Source organism: Oryzias latipes, chromosome 8 (assembly GCF_053564925.1).
Source record: "Oryzias latipes strain Hd-rR chromosome 8, Olatipes_Hd-rR_3.1".
In the NCBI taxonomy this organism is placed as follows: Eukaryota; Metazoa; Chordata; class Actinopteri; order Beloniformes; family Adrianichthyidae; genus Oryzias; species Oryzias latipes.
In genome coordinates, this window is record NC_136244.1 from 26,057,746 (window position 1) to 26,078,403 (window position 20,658).

A 20,658-nucleotide genomic window follows, 5' to 3' on the forward strand; every position below is an offset into this window, starting at 1 on the left:
ATTTAAATGACCAATAAAGAGTTTGCTCCAATGTTTTGTTGCATGTAAGTGTTTCTCATGAATCAATGCTGCTCAGCTTTAAACATTATCAACTACAGATAACCAGTTACAAGCTGTAAATAGTATTTGTCAACAGAAAATGTGCAATAATTACTAAATCAAAAACACAATTCAGTGCTGACATTGCGTTTCTGTATTTTATACAAACAGGAATTATGTTTTTTTCCCTTCTCCCATTGATTCATTCTCTCTAAAATCTGCAGAAACTCACTTGAAAACACATTTCCTTTGCCTCATCCTTTTTCTTAATCTGCCATTTCTTTTGCTGCTGTTCCTGCACAGTTTCAACAAATGACTCAGATTTCTGTCAAAACAAGTCATGGAGACACAAAAACAAGTGGAGCCTCATGGTTCAACTGTGTAGAAGGTCTGAAACCTTTCAAAGCGTTTTATCCCAATAACTTTGGCAGAAATGAGCAGCTTCCATGTGCTGGAATCTGGAAACTAAATCCCAAACCAGACAGATAGATGTGTATTTAAATATTTTATCATCTCTGCAAATGATGCATGTGTTGGGAGACAAATTTGTGCAGATCTAAAGAGACTTGCCATTAATTCTGACCATGGCTCAGGAGAGACCTTCAGACGGGGCAGGTGGGCTTGAAAGAATACAGAAAAGGAAAATAGTTAAGGTGCAGAGTCCGTCCAATCATTAGATTTTTAATTATTTTCCTCTGTCAGCACATTTTCACTTGAACTACTGTCCTTATTTTTTCTGACTGACTTCCAGTTTGAAATGTTCACGTGTGCACGCCTGCATCTTGATCTTTTCTGTACTTTGAACCACAGTGAGAGTTAAAGAAATTGAATGTGCTAAAGTTTTGGCCTTTGTCTTTCCCGTCACTAAAGTTTATCTTCAGTTATCGAATTCTTAATGTCTGCAAACAGCAACTTTTCAGTCTTCAAAAGATGAACCTTTTCCCTCTTTAAAAGGACTGTTGTCATGGAAACAGACAGATTTTCAACACAACCTCAGAGAAGAAGCATCTCCCACAGAGAACATCCTCCAGTTCGGCCCGGAGTGCTTCGGAAAGGACACAAAAGAGATCCACAAATGTAAAATGTACAGTTAAGTTTTATTTTATGACTTTCAACAAAGAAATAAACCACAATTCAGATTTGTCTAACATTACACTGGAGTCACAAATCAGTTACGTGATAAAACCAAATTTCAGACGGCTCATATCTACAGGAGAACAATCGGTTCAGGACAGTTTCAGGGCTACTTTGACGGTTTTTTGAATATTTCCAGTTCAGCTCATGAAAAAAAGTGGCAGCCGCCGTCCATCCCTGCAGAGCAAACACGCCTGCATTAGACCGCCGATGCCCATCTCTGAACACAGAACAGGAAGGAGGGGGCGTGGCCGCCGTGTGGACTCAGGTCCTCCGCCGGGAGCCCGGTGACCGTCTGCTGTCGGTCCTGCGGGCAGAAACACAAACGCTGCTTTAGAAACTCTTCTTAGAGGCAAAATGAAGTTAAATGAAAGCATTTCAGACATTTAAAGAACATTTTTAAACTATAAGAACATAAATAACACTTCATTTGTTTTGGACAACTACATGTCACCGATTCCATGTGAATCCAGTCATGCGACTCAAACCGGTTCAGGTACTAAAAAAGCAGCTCGGAGCGTCGGAGAGGACACATACCTGCGTTTGGGCAGCGGGGAGCGCGCAGCTCTCACGTGGCGTGGAGGAGAGTAACTGAGCGAGCGGGAATCCCTGAGGGAGTCGGCCGGCACGCGCTGACGCGCAGAAGGGCTGCTGGGAAAACACAAAACTTCAAACACGAGCGGACCGGTGTCAAACAAACACAAACTGACTTAGTGGCGTGAACATCTGAATGATCTGTTAACGGACACGGGAACAGTCACTGATGGAGGTCTTTATGTCTTTGTCCAGCTGCCATTATCCGATTTGTTTGTTTTTTAAACCTAAAATCTTTTAAAATAACGAATGAAAATGAGCCTTTTTTCAGAGGAACTCAAAATATTAAAAAACCAAAATCCTTGATCACCAAAACATGAAATAACCAAACTAAATGTTCTCCAGTTAAATTAACAACTACTACAGATTACATAAAAAGAGCAGGAAGAGTAGCTTCCTCGGTCATCGCGTACCTCTTCTTCTTTGTGTTCTTCTCGTCCTCAGAAGAAGAGGAGGATGAGGATGAAGGAGAGCTCTGGGCTTTCACCGGCTTCCTGTGAAGAAGAGTTTTATGAATCAGAGCTGCAGAGATCCAGACCGGAGATGCAAACGTCGGTCTGCTCACCCTTTGACTTGACCTTCCTCAGAGTCTGAGCTGTCCGAGGAGGACGAAGATGAAGATGAAGAGGACGAGGACGATGAGGAGGATGAAGAAGAGCTGCTGCTGCTGCTGCTTTTCTGGTTCACTTTGGCCTGTTTCCCGTTTGCCGAACTGGTCTTCCTGACCGTTAGGTCCGGCGCCTGTTGACCAGCGGGCGGCGACAGCTTCCTGGTTGGAGCCTGCGCCAGCTGTCTGCTTTCTGATTGGCTGGATGGAGACTTTGCGGTGGGATCAGAGCGCCGCGACTCTGCCGGCGCGACTCTCCTGCTTGGGGCTGGGGGGTGGGAGGAGTCTCTGGGAGGAGCCCGACTTTTCTGCTCCCCGTCCGGCTGCTTTGCCTCCACCCGAGCCGGCATCCGCTCCGCGTCCGCCGCTCCTTTTGTGTCCCCCCTCTGTGGTGACGGAGAGGGCGAGGACGAAGAGGAGGAGGAGCTGGAGGAGGAAGACGAGGAGGAGGAGGATCTGCTGGGTTGTGGAGCGCCTTTCGTGACCACAGGCTCCTTGGCCCTGCCCCTTTCTTGAGGTGCGTCCCTCTGTGTTGGCTTGTCCCTCTCTCTGGACAGCGAGCGGCTCAGTTTGCGGCGCTGCGGAGGAGACGGCGAGCGGCGGGACCTGGAGGAGGAAAACAACAAGCGTCAGTCTGAAACTCCCACATCAACGCGCCTGCAGTCACCATGTTGGGTTTCAGGTGCAGAAAAACAATTTTGTTCTTTTTATCAAACAAGTGCTGGATACGAAAAAAAAGAAATAATCCCAGAACGTTTGATACAATAAACCAAAATAGATCCGTTTCAGGTTTTTTTTTTTACTTCAGGTTTGTTTAACAGAAGAGTCATAAAACGTTCCATAACCTGACAGATGAATAAAAATGTAAACATTGTTTACATCTGCTGCAGCTCGTGGAACTAAACCACTGCTCACCATTTTTGCTGCACTGCTAATCTTAGGTTAGGGGGTTTAACGGGGATGTCGGTGAGAAAACCCTGAATTCATTCACAGTCAGAAAAAAACTGGGATTTTCTGGATATGATAGTAAATGTGAACCCACTGAACAACTTTATTAGCAGCATCAACTTGACGTTAGTCAGCCGATTGCTGAATAATCTGCATCATGATTATGGTCTGTGGGAACAACTGTCACAATAAATGCATATTTGGAGAAGAGACTCCTGGTTTTGTCTGTTAAATGCAGCTTTCCTGTATTTGGAAGCAGGAAGGCTCTCCTGTTTTACTCTGCTGGTTTCACTCTTTCAAACCACACATAAAACCTTCATGGGTGGAGCAGCAACACCTGCAGCTCCAGACCTGAGCGTGGCGCTGCGACCCACCTGACAAAGGGACTTGGTCTTCTTAGACTTCTGGATGTGGACCTGCTGCGCCTTTTAGGACTTCTGGATCTGGAACTGATGCGTCTCTTTGGACTCCTGGAACCAATGGTCCTCTTTGGACTCCTGGGTCTTGGACTGAAGCGTCTCCTTGGACTCCTGTAACTGACGGGTCTTCTTGGACTTCTGGATCTGGAACTGATGCGTCTTATTGGACTTCTAGTGCTCATGGGCCTCCTTGGACTTCTGGATCTAGAACTGACCCGCCTCCTAGGACTTCTGGACCTTGAATTCCTGACGGCTCTGACTCGTCTTTCATTTTCCCTTTGCCTCTCTCGTTCCCGCTCCGACCAAGTTGGAGGAGGAGAAGCTCTTCTGGACCGAGGTGGGGGTTCTTGGTACTGCCTTGGTGGTGTGCGATGAGGTGGGGAGTGGGCTGAGGTCTTCTGTGGGGGAGAAGGAGACCTTCTGGCGGGAGGGCTTTGTCTCATAGTTCTTCTGACTCCATCCCTGTTGGTTTCTCGCTCCCTCGGACCACCTTTCTCCTGGTGAGGTGGAGACCTGCCCCTGACTCTGTCGTCCGCTCTGCTGGGTGGAGACGGTGCAGAACTGGGGCTGTCTATCTGTGTGGGACTGTAGCGCTCCTGTCCTTTAGCTGGGGGCCTAGTTTCTTCTGCAGGGCCTCTGCGGGGAGCCCTCTCCCCCTCACGCCGCTCTCCTCCGCTGTCTGTCTGGGATCTGTTTGCTCCTTCGGGGGCAGCGGCCTCCTTTCTGCCGTTGGTGATGTACCTCTGAACTGCTGCCCCGATGGCAGCCAGATCCTTCTTCTTGGGACTGTTTCGTTTCATCGCTGCTGGTCCAGATGCTTGAGCTTCATCCTGATCTTTGGAGGACGCAGAAGAGTTGGAAGATGAAGAGGAAGATGAGGAGCTGTCACTATCGCTGTCACTGCTGCTGCTGCTCCCGCTGCTGCTGCTCCCACTGCTGCTGCTGCTTTCTCTTCGTTTCTCCACCCGTTTGGGCTTGTCCTCAGACATCTTTTCTTTTGCAGGGCTTCTCGTCTTTGGCTGCTTCTCAGTCGTCTCGGCGCGGTCGCTTCGCAGTCTCTCTGAAGGTTTTGATCGGTCTGCAAAGGAGGGAGGCTGCACCTCCTCTCTGCTTCTACTAGACTCCGCCTCCCTCTGCTTGTTGGGATACCTGTCCCTCTCCTTGGATCTGTCCCTGCTTGTTACTTGACTCTTCTTATCCTCCTGCTCCCGTTGGTGGACCCTGCTGACTGGAGAGCGGGAGGCAGGTGACACCGAGCCACGAGATAAACGTCTGCTCCTGTTTCTGTCGCTCCTCTGCTGGTGTGGAGACGCTTCTCTTTTCCGGGTCTCTTCTGGTACCTTCAGCGTCTTTGTCCTCTCTTTTTCAGGCGGAGGCGAAGGAGAAGAGGAATCCCGTCTCACTTTTCTGTTTCCATCCCCTGCAGACTCTACATTTCTTTCTTTCCTCACTTCTTGTCTAGGAGGAGACGGCGACGACGACGACGAGTCATGTCTGGTCCTCTGAGGTACAACCTCCTTCGCCTTGTCTCTCTTCTCCGTACTCCTTGAGCGCCTCTTTTTCTGCATCTCAATGCTCCTTGAACGCCTCTTTTTCTGCATCTCAATGCTCCTTGAACGCCTCTTTTTCTGCATCTCAATGCTCCTTGAACGCCTCCTTTTCTGCATCTCTCTACTTCTGGAGCGCCTCCCTCTGTCGCTATCCTTCTGTCTACTTCTAGATCTTCTTCCTTTCTCCTTCTCCGTGGCCTGTGGAGGGGGAGATGGGGATGAGGAGTCGTGTCTCCTGTTGGGTTTCTCTGCTTCCCTGTGTCGCTCCTTCTCTCTTTCCATATGGCTCCTCCTCTGCAGGGAGAAGAAGTCAGCATCCGTACAAACGTCCACACCTCATCCCACATCCGGGTTTTGGAGCAGAGGAAAAAGCAGGTCTTACCCCGTCCCCTGGAGGCTGTTGTGGGCTGTGCTCCTCAGACCTGCCCCTCCTCCTGTCTGCCGGTCTCCCTTTTCTACCTTCATCGACTGTCTTGGCAGTTTGACCCTTCTCCCGCAGCCTTGGAGGAGACGGAGACGTGCTGCTGATGCTGAGGAGAAGACATTCAAGAGCTTTGATTTAAAGTTTGATTGAAGAAAAAAAGTCCATAAATCAACAAAAATGGCTGGAGATCAACTTACAGAGTTCCTAAAACTCCATTTGTCATTTTGACTTATCAAATAACTAAAATACTACTATTTATTTCATAGACACCTGTGCTGACAGCCATTTTTTGGTCAAACGGTTAAAGTCTGAGAAAGCCGTCATCTATTCTCACCTTTGAACGGAGCTGGAGGAGTCACTCCTTTGTCGACCCGCATTTCTGTTTGGGGGACTTTTACTTCTCTTCTTCTTTTTGGAGACTTTCTTCTTCTCGTCTGAACCACTAAAAAAAAAAAAAAGCAGAAAAGAAAAATCAGTTGAGATGAACTCCAGAGACAGGAACCCTCAGCTGAGGAGCTGCAGCGTCTCCTACCTGTCGTCTTCATCCTCTGACACCTCTCTGAAAAAACAGATTCACGTCACGTGGAGGAAATAGAAAGAAAATGAAGGAGGATGAAACTTTTAGAGCCGTACCGTTTCTTTTTCTTCTTTTTGGATTTCTTTTCTCTGTGAGGAGATGGAGACGAACTCTCTGAGCTGCTACAGAAAAAGAAAAAAAAAGTCAGACCATCTCTTCATTCCCTTCATGCGTTCTCTGCTCTCATGGACCATCGTGTGACCTGTCTCTTTTCTTGGTCTTGTTCTTCTTCTTCTTCTTCCTGCTGCGTTTCTTTGGAGGGGAGTCGGAACCGTCCGAATCTTCCACCAGCCTGCCAAAGCAAAGTGAGAGACGTCAGGAACTGAGGTGTCTTTACAAACCACACCGCAATTACAAGTTCATATGACTGAGTAGAAAACCCTGTTAGTGATTCTTCAAATGCACAAACAGGATCATATGCTTATTCTTATGTTAGATGTATTATGTGGTGAAATGTTCCAGTAAACCCTTTTGCAAATACGAATAAAGTAAAACTGGATCATCTCAATTAATCATGAAGAATATTCAGCAAGAATCATCCAATTTTAATCCATTCAAGGTTTGAAACACTTTCAAGGCTATTGGAAGATTTTACAGCATGTTTTTAATGTCTTATTTTATTTCTAAACAGAAGCTAACCACTTTAAGCTCTTGTGTGCACAACAACATGCACTTTATCATGACTTCATTGATACTCCTGGGTGAAATCCTTTCCAACGGTCACAGAAAACACTAAACTACAACCGCTGCAGCCTCGTCTCCCACACATCGGATGCAGTCCTGTTCTCACCCAGCAATTTCAGTTTCACGTCGAAAACGTCAGAAGTTCTAATGAGCGGCAAACGCATCATTTTCAGGCTTAGACACATGTGGCATACATGAACTCGTCCGCCTGAAAGTCCCATAGAAACAAAAAAGCTCAAATGTTTCCCTACAAATAACACGCTAAGCCTGAAAGAGACTTTAACCTTTAAAATCTAGTGGTTTCTCTCAGAATTTTCCCTTTTTTTCTTTAGAAAACTGAAGTAAAGGGAAACTCTTTAACCGCTGTAGTGCAACAAAACAGAATCCATGTCTTTGTTTTGCAGATTTGCTTCTCAACCGAGTTTCTTCACAGCAGTGGAGACGGGCGTCTGATGAGACCAGAGGACAGACGACAATTAGGCTGATTTTGATGAAAGTATGGAAAGGTGGTAGATTTGGAGAGAGTGATGTTCAGAAATTCCAGAAATATACACTAGAAATGCATATTTTAAATCTTTGAAAGTTATTTAGTCTGATAAACATGAAAAGAATGATGGTGAGACAGCAGCCTTCAACCTATGAACAAATTTTAGCTTCTGATTCAGACTAATTCTACCTGTAAAAAGGTTAGAATAGTCGTAAATTGTGAGCTGAAATAGTGAGGATTTGTTTGCATTAAAAAGGTCACCATAAAAGAAGAAAGATAAATATGAGAAAACTCGTGAAATTAGGAGGGAAAAACTCCAAATTCTAAAAGAATAATATATAAAGAATAAAAATCAGATAGATATATAAAGGATATATAAAGATGTATATGATTTAAAAACGTTACAAGGAAAAAGTTGTGCTTTTTATGTAATTTCATTACATAAAATAATTTCATAAATTTTTTATTTCATTTGATTTCATTAAAGTTGTTCATTAGCAAAAATAAAAAGTAAACCAGATTCAATGAGATTCTTGAGCCGCCCTTTTTCATCCCATTTCTCTGAATTAAACACCTTCAATTGGCTTTGTTGAAACATTTTAAAAGCTAAATTTAACTTTTTATTTTTGAAAAAAAAAAATATCAAAGAATTTCCGAGTAAAATTAGGACTTTTTAAAGCATAAATATACAACTTTATCTCATAACTTGTAATATTTTTAGTCCTATTTAAACTATTTTCTCTTCATTTAACGACTTTATTCCAATATTTTTTTGGTTTATATTCATTTGTTATGATAGCTTAAATTAATATAAAACAGAGTACCCTAAAGGTTTCCTTTTTCAGATACTAAGCCTTCCCTCGCACTTTAGTCCTTTAGTAGAGAATGTGAAAGCTTAAAGAACAGATTTTGTTCTCACGTATATTTCTGCTGTTGCAGCTTCTCCCTCTCTAAACGCTCCTGCTCTCTTTTCTCCTTCTCCTTCTCCTTGCGATCGGCGTGGAAGGACGATCCGTCCACGTAGTCGCTGGCGATGCCAAAAGCAGCACGGAGACGGTCGTTCTTCTGCTGGTTTGCAGCAGCCATGGCATGAGTCTCTGTCACCCTGAGAGGACAGAAAAACCACTTTAGTCATAAACAAAGCGCATTGAAAAGTCCAGATAAACACATAAGCCATGAAAGTCCATGGGTGCTGACACTTATAGATGTATTGCAGCTTCACCTGCTTTCATTTATAGCAGATGCGTCAAACTCCAGCCCCCGAAGGGCTTCAGTGGCAGGTTGGTTGAAAAACATCTTAGACACCAGCCACCAGCTGTGACGGTGTGGGATTTTTGATCACCGCGGTGATGAACCAGCAGGCGGCGCTGTGTCGCGGTTAACCGCAGGTTTACATATTGAAGTTCAAGCAACAAACTCTATTGGGATCAGTCTAATGCCACGTTCACACACCGGCCTCGACAATGCCCGTTTAAACGACCACTTCCAATGAAAAGTCTGTGTAAACGCATGTTTCAGGCTTCCGCGTTCAAAACTCTCGTGTTTGTGCGTCGCTAAGGACATTTTTAAGACAAAACGCACAGCCATTCAGGTTGAACAATCAGGGACTCTGACTTGGTAGTGACTCCCATGGAAGGCGTCCATCTTAATTCACAGAAGTACCAACCGTTTGAAAATTGATCATTATAATCATTGAAAATTAATAATCGGGGTTAGTGCCTGGCCATAATTATATGACACCAAGTCTTTCATATATCGGAAAAGAGATGTGAAAAAAAGAAGCCTGGAGCTAGATCCACAAGATTTACACCCCTTCGACATTTCGCACCAAGCGACTGTGAGCACATGCGCTACGATCAAGAAGCGCTGGCCCAGTGTGAACATCATATAATAATAATAATAATAATAATGGATTGGATTTATCTGTGCTTTTCAAGACACTCAAAGTGCTTACAGTGTGTCCATTATTCATTCACTCCTGATTCATACTTGGTGATGGTAGCTACTGATGTAGCCACAGCTGCCCTGGGGCAGACTGACAGAGGCGTGGCTGCCATTTCGCGCCTACGGCCCCTCTGACCATCACCGGGATCATTCATACACATTCACACACCAGTGGAGCCACACTGGAGGCAAGGAGGGTGAAGTGTCTTGCCCAAGGACACAACGACATTTTGGCTGGTGGGAGCGGGGATCGAACCGCCAACCCTTCGGTCATTGGACGACCCGCTCAACCACCTGAGCCACTGTCGCCACTATATGCAAAAAGTGCATCCAAGAACCTGCGTTCAGCGCATTCTTGACCGTGCAACACCTGCCCTGTGTGTACGTAGCTTAAGTGCGATGCCAGAATTCCAGATCAAGTCCTTACGTTGGTTTCTGAGTGCTGGAGGGAGGCGGCTCCTCCTTTTCCTGAAGCATCATCCTGAAACTGTTCACCTTTTCCTCAATCTCTTCTGCTGCATACCTGAATGACCAAACAACAGAGACAAGCCATAGCTACCTTAATATGCAGTTTCAGATCAAACACGTTTTTTCCCAACAAAAATATTCTATTCTAAAATAAAAACAGCAATCCTTCATGAAAAAGGAATATAGTAATGGACAAAAAGTCTGTTTAATGATGTAAAACTTATTGATAAATAATCCTAAAATGGTTTTGTAGTTCTTTACCCTTGCTCCTCCATCATGTCTTGTAGTTCAGCACATTTGACCTCTAGCTGCCTCTTGCGCTGATGCTCCAGGATGTCCGCATTGGGCTGCCGGTTCAGCTGACTCTCCAGCCTCTCCCGGTCCTTCTCATCTCGTTCGCCGCCGCGCTCGTCCCGCGGGCGCTTGACCCGCACACTCGACAGGTTGCGCTGCACATAACCGTTGGTGCCGCTGCCCCGCGGAGTCGTCAGGCCGATGCCATTGTACATGGCTCTGCAGAGGAAAAAAGAGGTGCTGAACCTAACTTTATCCCAAATTTACAAATTCCTGTGAAGGAAAATCTTTCATTCCTAAGTGTTTGCAGAACTGAACTTCCACACACATCTGCGACGACCTGCATACTAATAAAATAAGGGCAGTAAAAGGGATTGTCTCATTTTGCCAATGATGCAAATATATCAACCAATCTATTCCATTTATTATTATCTCCATTAATGTTTTATAACCTGATAAAGTAAACATTGTGGATACACAGAGAAAAAAACGTTATTATCCAGGAAAGAGAAATATTGTATATTTTAGTTTAAACTCAGAATCAGAACATTCAAGGTCTGTTGAAATGCAATGTGGCAGAGCAGCAGATTATTTTAACCCGTTTTAGATTTTCTTCAAACAAATAACATGGGAATACAGTGGATTACGGTTTCCATATCATTATCTGACGCATGTCTCTTTTTAAAATGGCAGACGTGGCGATTCCCTTGTCAAGATCGCTTGGTATTTTTAATCTGTAAAAAAAACTGATTTTAAAAATAAACCATAAAAGAAAAAAAAACAAACCTAAAAGTGTGAAATCAGTGGTGCATCACAAAACGAAACTCTCCCAGCAACAACAATTGGGTAACAATCTGGTGAGCCGAGTTTACCGTACAGGCTCGAATGATAATCAGCCTTCAACACACATAGTAAGGAGTCCGGAGACTCAAGAAAACGTGCGCACTCACTGTTAAGTTGCATTTACGAGGAAAGTGTTGTTTTTTCGACTATAATACACGTGCGCAGACATAGGCCTTTTGCTGTAAGTGACTTTAAAACTTCACTAATGTCATCAGAAATACTACAAAAAATGTATTTCTAGGCTATACTAACGTTTTATGTTTAAATAAATTATCCAAGAAGGCCTGAATAAATTAAACAGGTAGAATTCACGCATTAGCTAGCTAACTAACTAGCATGCTAATATAACAGCTACGTACCAATTTGTAGGTTTCGCTCGATTTTTCTTTCTTTTAAAAGAAAATACCGAACTTATATCAACTTAAACTTTGCGTCTGATACCTTACTCCACTGTCAAATTGGTCGAATTGATCCTCAAAACAACCGTATCCTTAGAACAAAAGCACTCTTAGCACTGTTAGCAACCAGATAGCTCTCAATTCAACCACGGCATAAGTGAGAGGAAGACAAAACTACGTCACACGTTCAACAGTCGTCCAAACCGTGATGCGTTCAAGTGCCGTAAGATAATAGTAGGAACATTGATGTTCATGAGAATTGCGTAGTTTAGTAATGCATTTATTAACTACATTTGCTTATCATTAATTTGTAATAAAGTGAACTGAGCCACAATACTAAACAAAATTCTAAAAGGTATTATTTTTTCCTGATATACTGAAGTAAAGGTTAAACCCATTAGTAATGAATTCATTTAAAAGTTTAGAAGCGTTTCATCAAACCATATTAAAATTGAAAAATAAAATGTGTAACTATCCATTTTTTTCTGAAATATTATTCAGCTAGTGATATTTTTAAAATTGTTTTACAAAATTGTATATTTTACTTTCATCTGTGAGCACTTTTCTGTTGTCTATTTTGAATTTGTTTCTAAAATATTCAGTACGTTAAAGACGATTTTGAATTTTTAACTCAAACCTTTAAAAGGAAACGTGAGTCACTTTTTTAAATTTCCTTATTTCTAACAAACGTGTTTTTTACTATTATTTTTATTTATTTATTTATTTATTTATTTATTTATTTATTTATTTATTTATTTATTTATTTATTTATTTATTGGACATAGCGAAGGGACATTTTTAAATGTATGGATGTGTTTTATTTAATTGCTTTTAAAAAGGACAATTGTCGGTGTGCAGAGAAGCATAGAACTTCATTTCCCAGAATGCAAGTGGTTAAAGTTGACGCAGGTTTTGAGATAAAAACATCCTGTCTTAGCTCGACCGTTAGAGACGCCGAAGCAGCAGGTGGAGTGCAGTCTAATCCCCAGCTCCAGTTTAGCTGTAGAACTTTAAGGGGTTTCACGCCACAAATCTAAAACACCGAAACCACCGTGATGGCTGAAGGCGACAACAAAAGTTCAAACGTAATAGTAAGTGCACAATTTCCCTCCTTTTCTTCATCTCGTGACGTATTTTGGTGGTTTTAGCCTAATGTGTTCAACGTTAGCATGACTCGCAGATGCTAATTTTACTAGCTTTTCGCCGCATAATATTTCCATTAATGTTCATTATTAACTTACAAACTGTTAATAATATTAACTTAAAGTTTTGTTTGTATATGTTGTTAAAATTAGTTGAGCTTTCCACCGCGACTCTTCTTTTTTAACGCTAGTAGCTAACGTTAGCTAGCTATCTAGCATGATTTTTAGCTGGGTTTAGCCTTCATCGATCGAAGATTTTGATTGTTGAATGTTAAAATTGCATAACATAAGCTTTAATTCTTAATAATATAAAACGATATATGATTCTTCTTTTGGTTTTACTAACAGAAATGTTGGCATGTACGTTGGTTATTTCTCAGAGACGCCCCAGTGGGTTTAATTAAAATACTCCCCGCATTATAATCGTTTTGCGGAACATGTCTCGTTGCGGATACTATAGTTTTAAAGCTCCATTATTGCCTAATTTAAGACTTCCGCTTAATTGAGCCACGTCATTTCCCCAACTTTTAGAATAAATTACTCAAACCAAACTGTTGGTTTTTGGGCTTTTGGCTGCAGTGCCAGACCCTCCTAAAAAGAGTTTAGGCCTCATTTCAGTCACAGTGCAGCATTAGACTAATGATTTAAGTGTCACCCTGTGGGTAATAATTTCCAGTGAGTCACAGTTTTGTTATCAGTGACTCTGACTGATAGCTTTTGTTTTAAGGAAGATGTTTTTAGAAAGGGAAAGGCTGACAAGAGACCAAACAAAGAAGGGAGTGTATAGACAAATATTCATTTGTCGTTTTAACTATTTATTCAGGAATGTTCCTGAAAGCTTTCTTCTGTTTTTGATTCATCTGCTGTCAAAATAGAGTAAAAGCAGGAATAAAAAAAAAAGTCATCAAAATAGAAACATTTTTTTTTACTGGGGACTCCAGACTGGTTGGTTGGTACCGGGTTTGCTGAAGCAGTGTTCTGTGTTTAGGCTCAGGAAACTGCACAGCTGGAGGAGCAGCTGCAGGCCTGGGGAGAGGTGATCCTGGCTGGGGATCGTGTTCTGCGATGGGAGAAGCCCTGGTTCCCTGGAGCTCTAGTGGGAGCTACCACCGTGATCTTCTTGTAAGTCGGGTTTACTCTATGCTGGGTTGGGTTTTAGAACATGCCATACCAGAATGGTTTCATCTGGGATTCTTTCATTTTTCTTTCGGATGTCTACTTTTAAAGATCGACGCTTGAATTGTTAATGAGGTGACCTGTAAGGACAAAAGGAGGATATATAGTAATGTCGCTACAGAGAATTTGCTCTGAAAAGTCCAATTTCCATGAAAACTTGAGAAACTCTTCATTTTTATGTTTCATTCTTAGAGTTGAACAACAATTGCTTCTTTCAGGCCTAATTTTGTTGCAACACAAGGTTTTTCTTTGCCTGAGGGAAAGTTTTCGGTTCTCTTTCACTCTGCCTTCAGTTTTTATCAGAGTGCAAATGCAGTTGTGTAAATGTTTTCAGAGTTGAGAGAAGTTGGTAAATGAAAATGTATGTAAGGATTTAAAACTTTTAAAGGTAGTCAGACTCATTGACCCACGATGAGGGAATCTCACCTTCTTGGGATCTTCAGTGCTGTTGCCCAGACTTGCGTAAACTCATGTCGGCACATGGAAAAACTGAGGTTTACGGCTATTACCATGTGTTCTCTCACATCATGCTGCATTAGACACTGAGTTGTTTGTATTTGCCAACGTCTCTCTTTTTAACTTCCCGTGTGCTGCGCTGCGCCTTTTCCTGTAGATTTAGAGCTTTTTGTATCTGAAGTCATATTCAGAAAAAAAAGCTGCAAACTATCAAACATTTCTAGTTGTATAAAATATCACAGCCTGAAGATGCAGACTAGCTTGTTGGGTTTAAAAAGCACTTTGTGTTTTGTTAAAATCACAGTTCAGCTGCTTTCTTAATGTGCTGCATTCCTGTTTAATTCCCCCAGTGTCCACGCCCTTCCTCCATCTGCAGCCCACAGTTGGATGATTGTTTATCAGCCTCGCAATACTTTTTCAGATGTCGTATTCATAACCGCACAGAAACCTCTGTGTGTTGTTGTTTTTTTTTTTCAAGTAGATGTTTGAATGTTTGCTTCCTGTTTCAGGCTGGTGTATTACCTGGACCCGTCAGTGCTGACTGGACTCTCCTGCACAGTCATGCTGCTCTGCTTGGCTGACTACTTGGTTCCCACCCTCGCCCCCCGAGTATTTGGCTCCAATAAGTGGTGAGAGGATCACCCAACCCTGTTTTGATTCTTAGTTTGGCATCAGAGCCGACTTGGTTGACAAAAAAGTCTGAATGGTTTTGTCTTCATGGTGGACTTCTCTTTGTCAGACGTGATGCCTAAACGGAATGTTCATTGAGCTTTGAAATGTCAGAATGAGCTGAGAAGCCAGTTCACTGAAAACCAGACACCATGACGGCAGAGCGACACGCCGCAGGTGGCCAAGGGCGCCCTTCATCCCTCTCTTGGTGTCTTAGGTTTCTGGATATTTAACCCCCCATCAGCTGTCCGTGACCCGCGCTGCTCTACTTAACACAAATAGCAGCAGACGGGCTGGTGGTGTTCAGCAGCTTTTATTTGACTGTCTATTCTGGGTCATCTGAACCTCCAGTATCTGTTCGGATGACGTTTTTCATTTTGCAGCTTCAGCCAGGCTGTCGTTCTGTCTGACCAGCTCGCTGACTTTTGTTGTCCGTTGCTGAGACTGCAGAGGAGTCTGATCAAAACGATGTCCTAAGGTCGATGAATGTGACTGAGCGTGCTCCCGCTCTGAGAACACAGGCAATGACTCGGCAAAGTGGGGGGGCAGTGCTCCAACATGGGGGTTTCAAGAAAGTTTTCCCTTTTTTTAGTGAGGAAATATTAAGGCTGTGAACATGCAGAAACTGCGGTCAGCAGCCATCCATGAAGCAAAGCCGCTTATCAAAGTTTAATAAAACGAGGTCACGCTTTCTCCCACCCCTCACACAGTGTTCTTAACCGTTTGAGTGCAGGACTACTGAGCAGCAGCAACGCTTCCATGAGATTTGCGGAAACCTGGTGAAGAGTCAGAAGAGGGTTGTTGGCTGGTGGAAGCGTCTCTGCGCTCTGAAGGAGGAGAAGCCCAAAATGGTAAATTTAAACGCTGCAAGTGAACAGCAGAGCGTTTGAAACTGCGGCCCAGATTAAAACTTCATCTGACTAGGCTGAGCCGGTCCGCTTGTAACTGGGTTACAAGCAGCAGGAGTCCCAAACTTTAACATAAAGCACTTCCTTTTTGTTTTTGATGAGTTTCTCTCTAAGCTCAGGAAGTTCTCCCCCATTGTTTCATCTTCACAGTACTTTGCCTCAGTGATCAGCAGCCTGCTGGCAGTGGCCTGGATCGGACAGCAGGTGCACAACCTCTTCCTCACCTACCTGACTGGTAAGGTTGTGTCTTTGTTGTGTTGTCGTGACAATGTGCTTACTCTGCAGTTTTTCAGCTACTCGTGACTTTCAGGCTTCCTGCTACTGTAGATCAATCCACAGATCAATGCGGGCTTTTAGAGGCGCACCCTCCTGCTGTTTAAACCTGTGACACATCTGCTGATTCACAGATGTGTCACAGGTGAACCTCTGTCAGCTCCAGCGCTCTGAGACATGTCTAGAAGTCAGAACAAAAGTGGAGAGCAAGTTTCTTCATGATCACTTGTGCTTCATGTCAAGTCAAACTTGTTCCTCCAGCTGCTTTCTTCTTTTTAAAAAAAAAAGTTTTTTTTGCATTCTGTTCTTTGTGAGAAATTGTGTTGTGCAAACGGTTCCAAAAGCTGACGCACCGTATTGATGGCGGTCGCCTCTTCTGCAGTGAGCTTCCTGCTTCTGCTGCCCGGGCTGAACCAGCACGGCATCATCAGCAAGTACGCGGGCATGGCGAAGAGGGAGATCAACAAGCTGCTGAAGCAGAAGGAGAAGAAGAACGAATAGACACGACGAAAGGCGCTGGAACGAAGCGTTGCCGAGGACGACGAGAGGCTCTGTCTGCAAATAAAACGCACTTTTTGTTTTTCACACCTTGGAAAAAATTGGCCGTTTTCACACCTTTAGACCTCGCCACCCTTCAGTTTTAAAGACACCCGTGCATGCAGCCACAGCTTTAGGTTTGTCACCTGTGAACGGCACAGCCCACTCTTTGTTTTTAGGTCAGGTGAGCTTTATTTTAAAGAATCTGCGATACTATGACGCCACTCGTTCTTAGACTTTGACTACTGAAGCAGCTTTTTATCCGCTCTCACAATAATCATGTTTTTTGGGGTGAAGTTTAGATAAAGAGCCAATTCTGAGGTTTCACTGATGTAAGACGATTCAGCTTTAGCGGGACTGAACCCAAAACTGGATTTAAGGCTGAGCTGATCAAGAGTCCAGACTGCTGAACCCACACAAGCTGGACCCTGTGTTTGTTTGGGGGGAGGGGGGTGTACAAAGCTTCTCATGTCTGTCCGTTCTGTTTGTTTTCTCTCATTTTCTTTGTTCATAGTCTTTACAATTTTTGTTGTAACTGGAAATCTCAACTATAATAAAGTTTCATTTTAAGTTAGTCCTGTGCTTGTTTGGTCTTTTTTGAGGGGAGGATGAACTCTGAAACCCTGACTTGTTGACATGTTCAGCCGGTGACACGGCTGACTTATCGGTCAAACAGAGGCAGAAAAGGCCCCTCCCTCATCTGCGTCCACCAACCCCAAAGGTTGGACGAGGACCTTCACAGACTCTACACGTTTCTCTGCATCGTCTGGATTCTTGACCTGCGTGAAGCAGAAGCTGTTTGGGTCCTCGTCAAACTCTGGGTTTTAACCACAGACCATGTGACCCGAGCTTCCTCTTCATTTTTCTGCTGCCGCTGCAGCTTTATGTCTGATTCTGTTTGTCTGCGGGGCTGCAGGAGCAGCACGTTCTCCGTGAACGCTCGGTCTTATACTGCATAAACCCCCACGACACAATTTGGGTTTATTTAGGCGCCATTTAAATCCCACTGCAACCGTCTTTTGAGCTGTTTTCAAAGCTTTCCCAGTGGTCTTCTGATTTTCATTACCTTTTTTAGCCAGAACATATTTTCTGCAGAGCGGCTGGAATTTGTTAGATTCTCTGGGTTTGGTGCAGGAGTGTTGGGATGGAGTGTCCCCACTTGGCATCACCCATCTGTTTACGCATTCCCCTACTAGCTTACAGCCCCTAACAACCCCAACCTAACATTAGTGGTTGTTGGTCTGAGGATGTCAGAAACTGCTCATCTACTGGAATTTTCACCCACGACCATCTCTAGGGTTTACAGAGAATGGTCTGAAAAAGAGAGAATATCAAGTGAGCATCAGTTCTGTGAGCGGGAATGCCTTGTTGAGGTCAGGGGAAAATTTCCAGCCGATAGAGACAACAGGAACTGAAAGAACCACTGGTTCCAACCGAGGTTTGCAGAAGAGCATCTCTGAACACAAAACACGTCCAACCTGGAGGCAGATGGACTGCAGCAACAGAAGACCACACCGGGTACCACTGCTGTCAGCTAACAGGAAACTGAGGCTGCAATTCACACAGACTCACCAAAACTGGACCATAGAATATGGATAAACATTGTCAGGTCTGAGTCTCCATTTCTGCTGCCACATTCGGATGGTAAGGTCAGAATTTGGCATCAACAACATGAAAGCATGGATCCATCTTCCTTGTATTAATGGTTCAGGCTGGTGGTGGTGGTGTCATGGTGTGGGGGATTTTTTCTTGGTACACCTTAGTACCAATTGATCATGTTACATCACTGCATCCTACCCGAGTATTGTTGCTGACCATGTCCATCCCTTTCTGACCACAGTGTACCATTTTCTAATGGCTACTTCCAGCAGGACAGGGCTCCATGTCATAAAGCTGGAATCATCTCAGACTGGTTTCTAGAACATGACAATGAGTTCTCTGGACTCAAATGGCCTCCACACTCACCAGATCTCAACCCAATAGAGAACCTATGGGATGTGTTGGAACGGCAGATTGGCATCATGGATGTGCGGCCGACAAATCTGCAGCAACTGTGTGATGTTGTCATGTCAATATGGACCAATGTGGAATGTTTCCAGAACCTTGTTGAATTTATTCCACCAAGGATTAAAACAGTTCTGAAGGCAAAAGCGGGTCCAACCCGGTACTGACAAGGACCTACCCCCTACTGGCCCCTCCACTCCATCCTACAAGCCCCCCCCCCCCCCCCCTCTCACCCTCACCCGCAAAGCCATCAGGATTGCAAGGGACCCCTCACACCCATCCCAGAGACACTTCAACCTGCTGCCAGGAGGCTGCAAAGTCTGCAGGCCAGAACCAGCAGACTAAAAGACAGTTTCCTCCATCAGGCAATAAGGACACTCAACTCCCTCCCTGCCCTCCCCCCTCTGGCCCCTCCACTCCATCCTACAAGCTCACATTGAAAACTTCACACCATTTCAGAACACCATCATCACCAAAGACTGCCATCAATGACTCATCCACTTACTGTTCTCAGCACTGATGTCACTTTAAACTGCCACTTCAACCATGCCACTGTTCTTTAGCACTGTTTAGACTACTGTTATTCCTCTTACTATTACTATTACTGTCTTTTTATCTATTTTTTACGTCGTTTATTTATTATTTTATATGCTGCTTGCACTGTGGGGTGAGAGAAAATCAATTTCATCTGTGCTGTATGTCTTATGGATGCAGCATACTTGACAATAAAGCTGACTTTGACTTTCAGTCTATCTGCCTTGGTGGATCAGTGGGTGTTAACATGTTTTAATGTTTTGAGAAGGTGTGAGATTAAACATTTTTTTATTACAATTTAAAATTTATCCCTTTATTTTCCATCAATTTGACAAAATACACCAACCTAAGACAGTGGAAAAAGTAGAATAATCCTCAAGCACCAAGGATGCGCTTTCTCACATGTCTGTATTATTACAATTCTCCACCAGAGGGCACCACAATGTAGTTTTCGCTTGTTTGTCCTCATCGGCCCCCTCAGACCCTGCGTACAAATAGTTGTATTCTGTTGAGACTTCGGGAAAATTGATGACGTTACAATATAATTGTAAATAAATATAAATATTTCCCAATTTATTATATATGATATGATATTATTAGTTTTCATGAAGGGAAATTAATGAAATTTACCAAATATAATTTTTTTGTGCCACTTCTATTTTCAAAAATTTTGAGTCAATGTTTATTACAATTGATTCTAAATGTTTTTGTACCAGTTCCACCATAGATGGCTAATTGTTTCTGCGCAGGTCGCCCTCATTTTGCCTTCAGGGGCAAATGACTGGTTTTCTCTGCATCATCTGCAGCCTCTGTGGCGCGGGAAGGTCCATGTAGAGCTGGGAATAGGATTAACAATTTTAACGTATCTTATCATCTGTTGATTAGCAGGATGAATTCTATGCAGAAGTTATTTTTATTTTTTAACTTTATTGTAAACGTCAATCTCAGTACAAAACAATTACATATAAATGATATAAAATAAAACAAAAAAAAAAATAAAGTAGGAAAAAACTACAAAAGCACACAGAGTATGGAGGATTGATAAAACATTGCAGAATTGACAGTTGAAATAATTATATGTTGGGAGCAAATTTAAAGACATTTTATAACTTTTGGGTTATTTGAAAAATTAACTAATTCAGTATAATTTGACTTCCACAAGGACATTTGTTAAAAAGTAAAATGGCATATTGTTATGTTGGTGGAAGACAAACAATTTCCAAATTTAAAAAAAGGAGAGAGCAAATTAGTAACAAAAGAAAATGGCCAAAAAGATTGAGTAAAGGGGGCAATGCCAAGACAGATGATTATTTCAATATTGGGTTTACATTTTATTAAATGGGTTTTGGCAGGGTGAATCTATGTAAACTTGATATGTCTTTTTTCTCATTGGAAATAGAATTAGGTAAAAAGCAGGTCTTTTTCCAAGATAGTGTTTCCAATACGTGTCAAAGTTACCCTGTTTTTTCTGAAATACCGCTCTAATGTCTCTGTTCTTTGCAAAAGTTAATATTATTCAGATGAGGAGGAGAAATGCGTCACCAGTCCG

General features: G+C 43.1%; 2 protein-coding genes across 7 annotated transcripts; one reads left to right on the top strand and one right to left on the bottom strand.

Annotated features, from left to right (window-relative positions):
• Positions 1 to 1,117: 1,117 nt before the first annotated feature.
• Positions 1,118 to 11,594, bottom strand: srrm2 (serine/arginine repetitive matrix 2). Of its 6 annotated transcripts, none has more exons than XM_078951917.1 (14): positions 11,454 to 11,594; positions 10,137 to 10,388; positions 9,835 to 9,930; positions 8,383 to 8,568; positions 6,495 to 6,584; positions 6,349 to 6,411; positions 6,248 to 6,274; positions 6,050 to 6,157; positions 5,674 to 5,821; positions 3,697 to 5,585; positions 2,333 to 2,980; positions 2,181 to 2,261; positions 1,711 to 1,821; positions 1,118 to 1,480 (listed from the first exon to the last, which is right to left on the bottom strand). In XM_078951917.1, the coding sequence occupies exons 2-14, from the start codon at positions 10,382 to 10,384 to the stop codon at positions 1,438 to 1,440; spliced, it is 3,738 nt and encodes a 1,245-aa protein (XP_078808043.1). In that variant the 5' UTR covers positions 10,385 to 10,388; positions 11,454 to 11,594; the 3' UTR covers positions 1,118 to 1,437. The 6 variants fall into 6 exon arrangements, with proteins under 6 accessions (XP_078808043.1, XP_078808042.1, XP_011476046.1 ...); XM_078951916.1 differs by having other exon boundaries at positions 1,711 to 1,824; XM_011477744.4 differs by having other exon boundaries at positions 1,711 to 1,824; positions 6,349 to 6,414.
• A 33-nt stretch (positions 11,595 to 11,627) lies between these two features.
• arl6ip1 (ARL6 interacting reticulophagy regulator 1) lies at positions 11,628 to 17,145 on the top strand. Its single transcript, XM_004071116.4, has 6 exons — positions 11,628 to 12,501; positions 13,541 to 13,674; positions 14,694 to 14,813; positions 15,587 to 15,704; positions 15,912 to 15,996; positions 16,417 to 17,145. The coding sequence occupies exons 1-6, from the start codon at positions 12,466 to 12,468 to the stop codon at positions 16,533 to 16,535; spliced, it is 612 nt and encodes a 203-aa protein (XP_004071164.1). The 5' UTR covers positions 11,628 to 12,465; the 3' UTR covers positions 16,536 to 17,145.
• Positions 17,146 to 20,658: the final 3,513 nt, after the last annotated feature.

Excerpts from the sequence above, each read along its gene's own strand:
- arl6ip1 (XM_004071116.4), top strand. The coding sequence starts at position 12,466 with ATGGCTGAAGGCGACAACAAAAGTTCAAACGTAATA. Across the intron at positions 13,675-14,693 it reads GCTACCACCGTGATCTTCTT|GCTGGTGTATTACCTGGACC; the intron begins GTAAGTCGGGTT and ends TTCCTGTTTCAG. Across the intron at positions 14,814-15,586 it reads GTATTTGGCTCCAATAAGTG|GACTACTGAGCAGCAGCAAC; the intron begins GTGAGAGGATCA and ends GTTTGAGTGCAG.
- srrm2 (XM_011477744.4), bottom strand. The coding sequence starts at position 10,384 with ATGTACAATGGCATCGGCCTGACGACTCCGCGGGGCAGCGGCACCAAC. Across the intron at positions 6,585-8,382 it reads CTGCAACAGCAGAAATATAC|GCTGGTGGAAGATTCGGACG; the intron begins GTGAGAACAAAA and ends TTGCTTTGGCAG. Across the intron at positions 6,415-6,494 it reads AAGACCAAGAAAAGAGACAG|CAGCTCAGAGAGTTCGTCTC; the intron begins GTCACACGATGG and ends CTTTTTCTGTAG.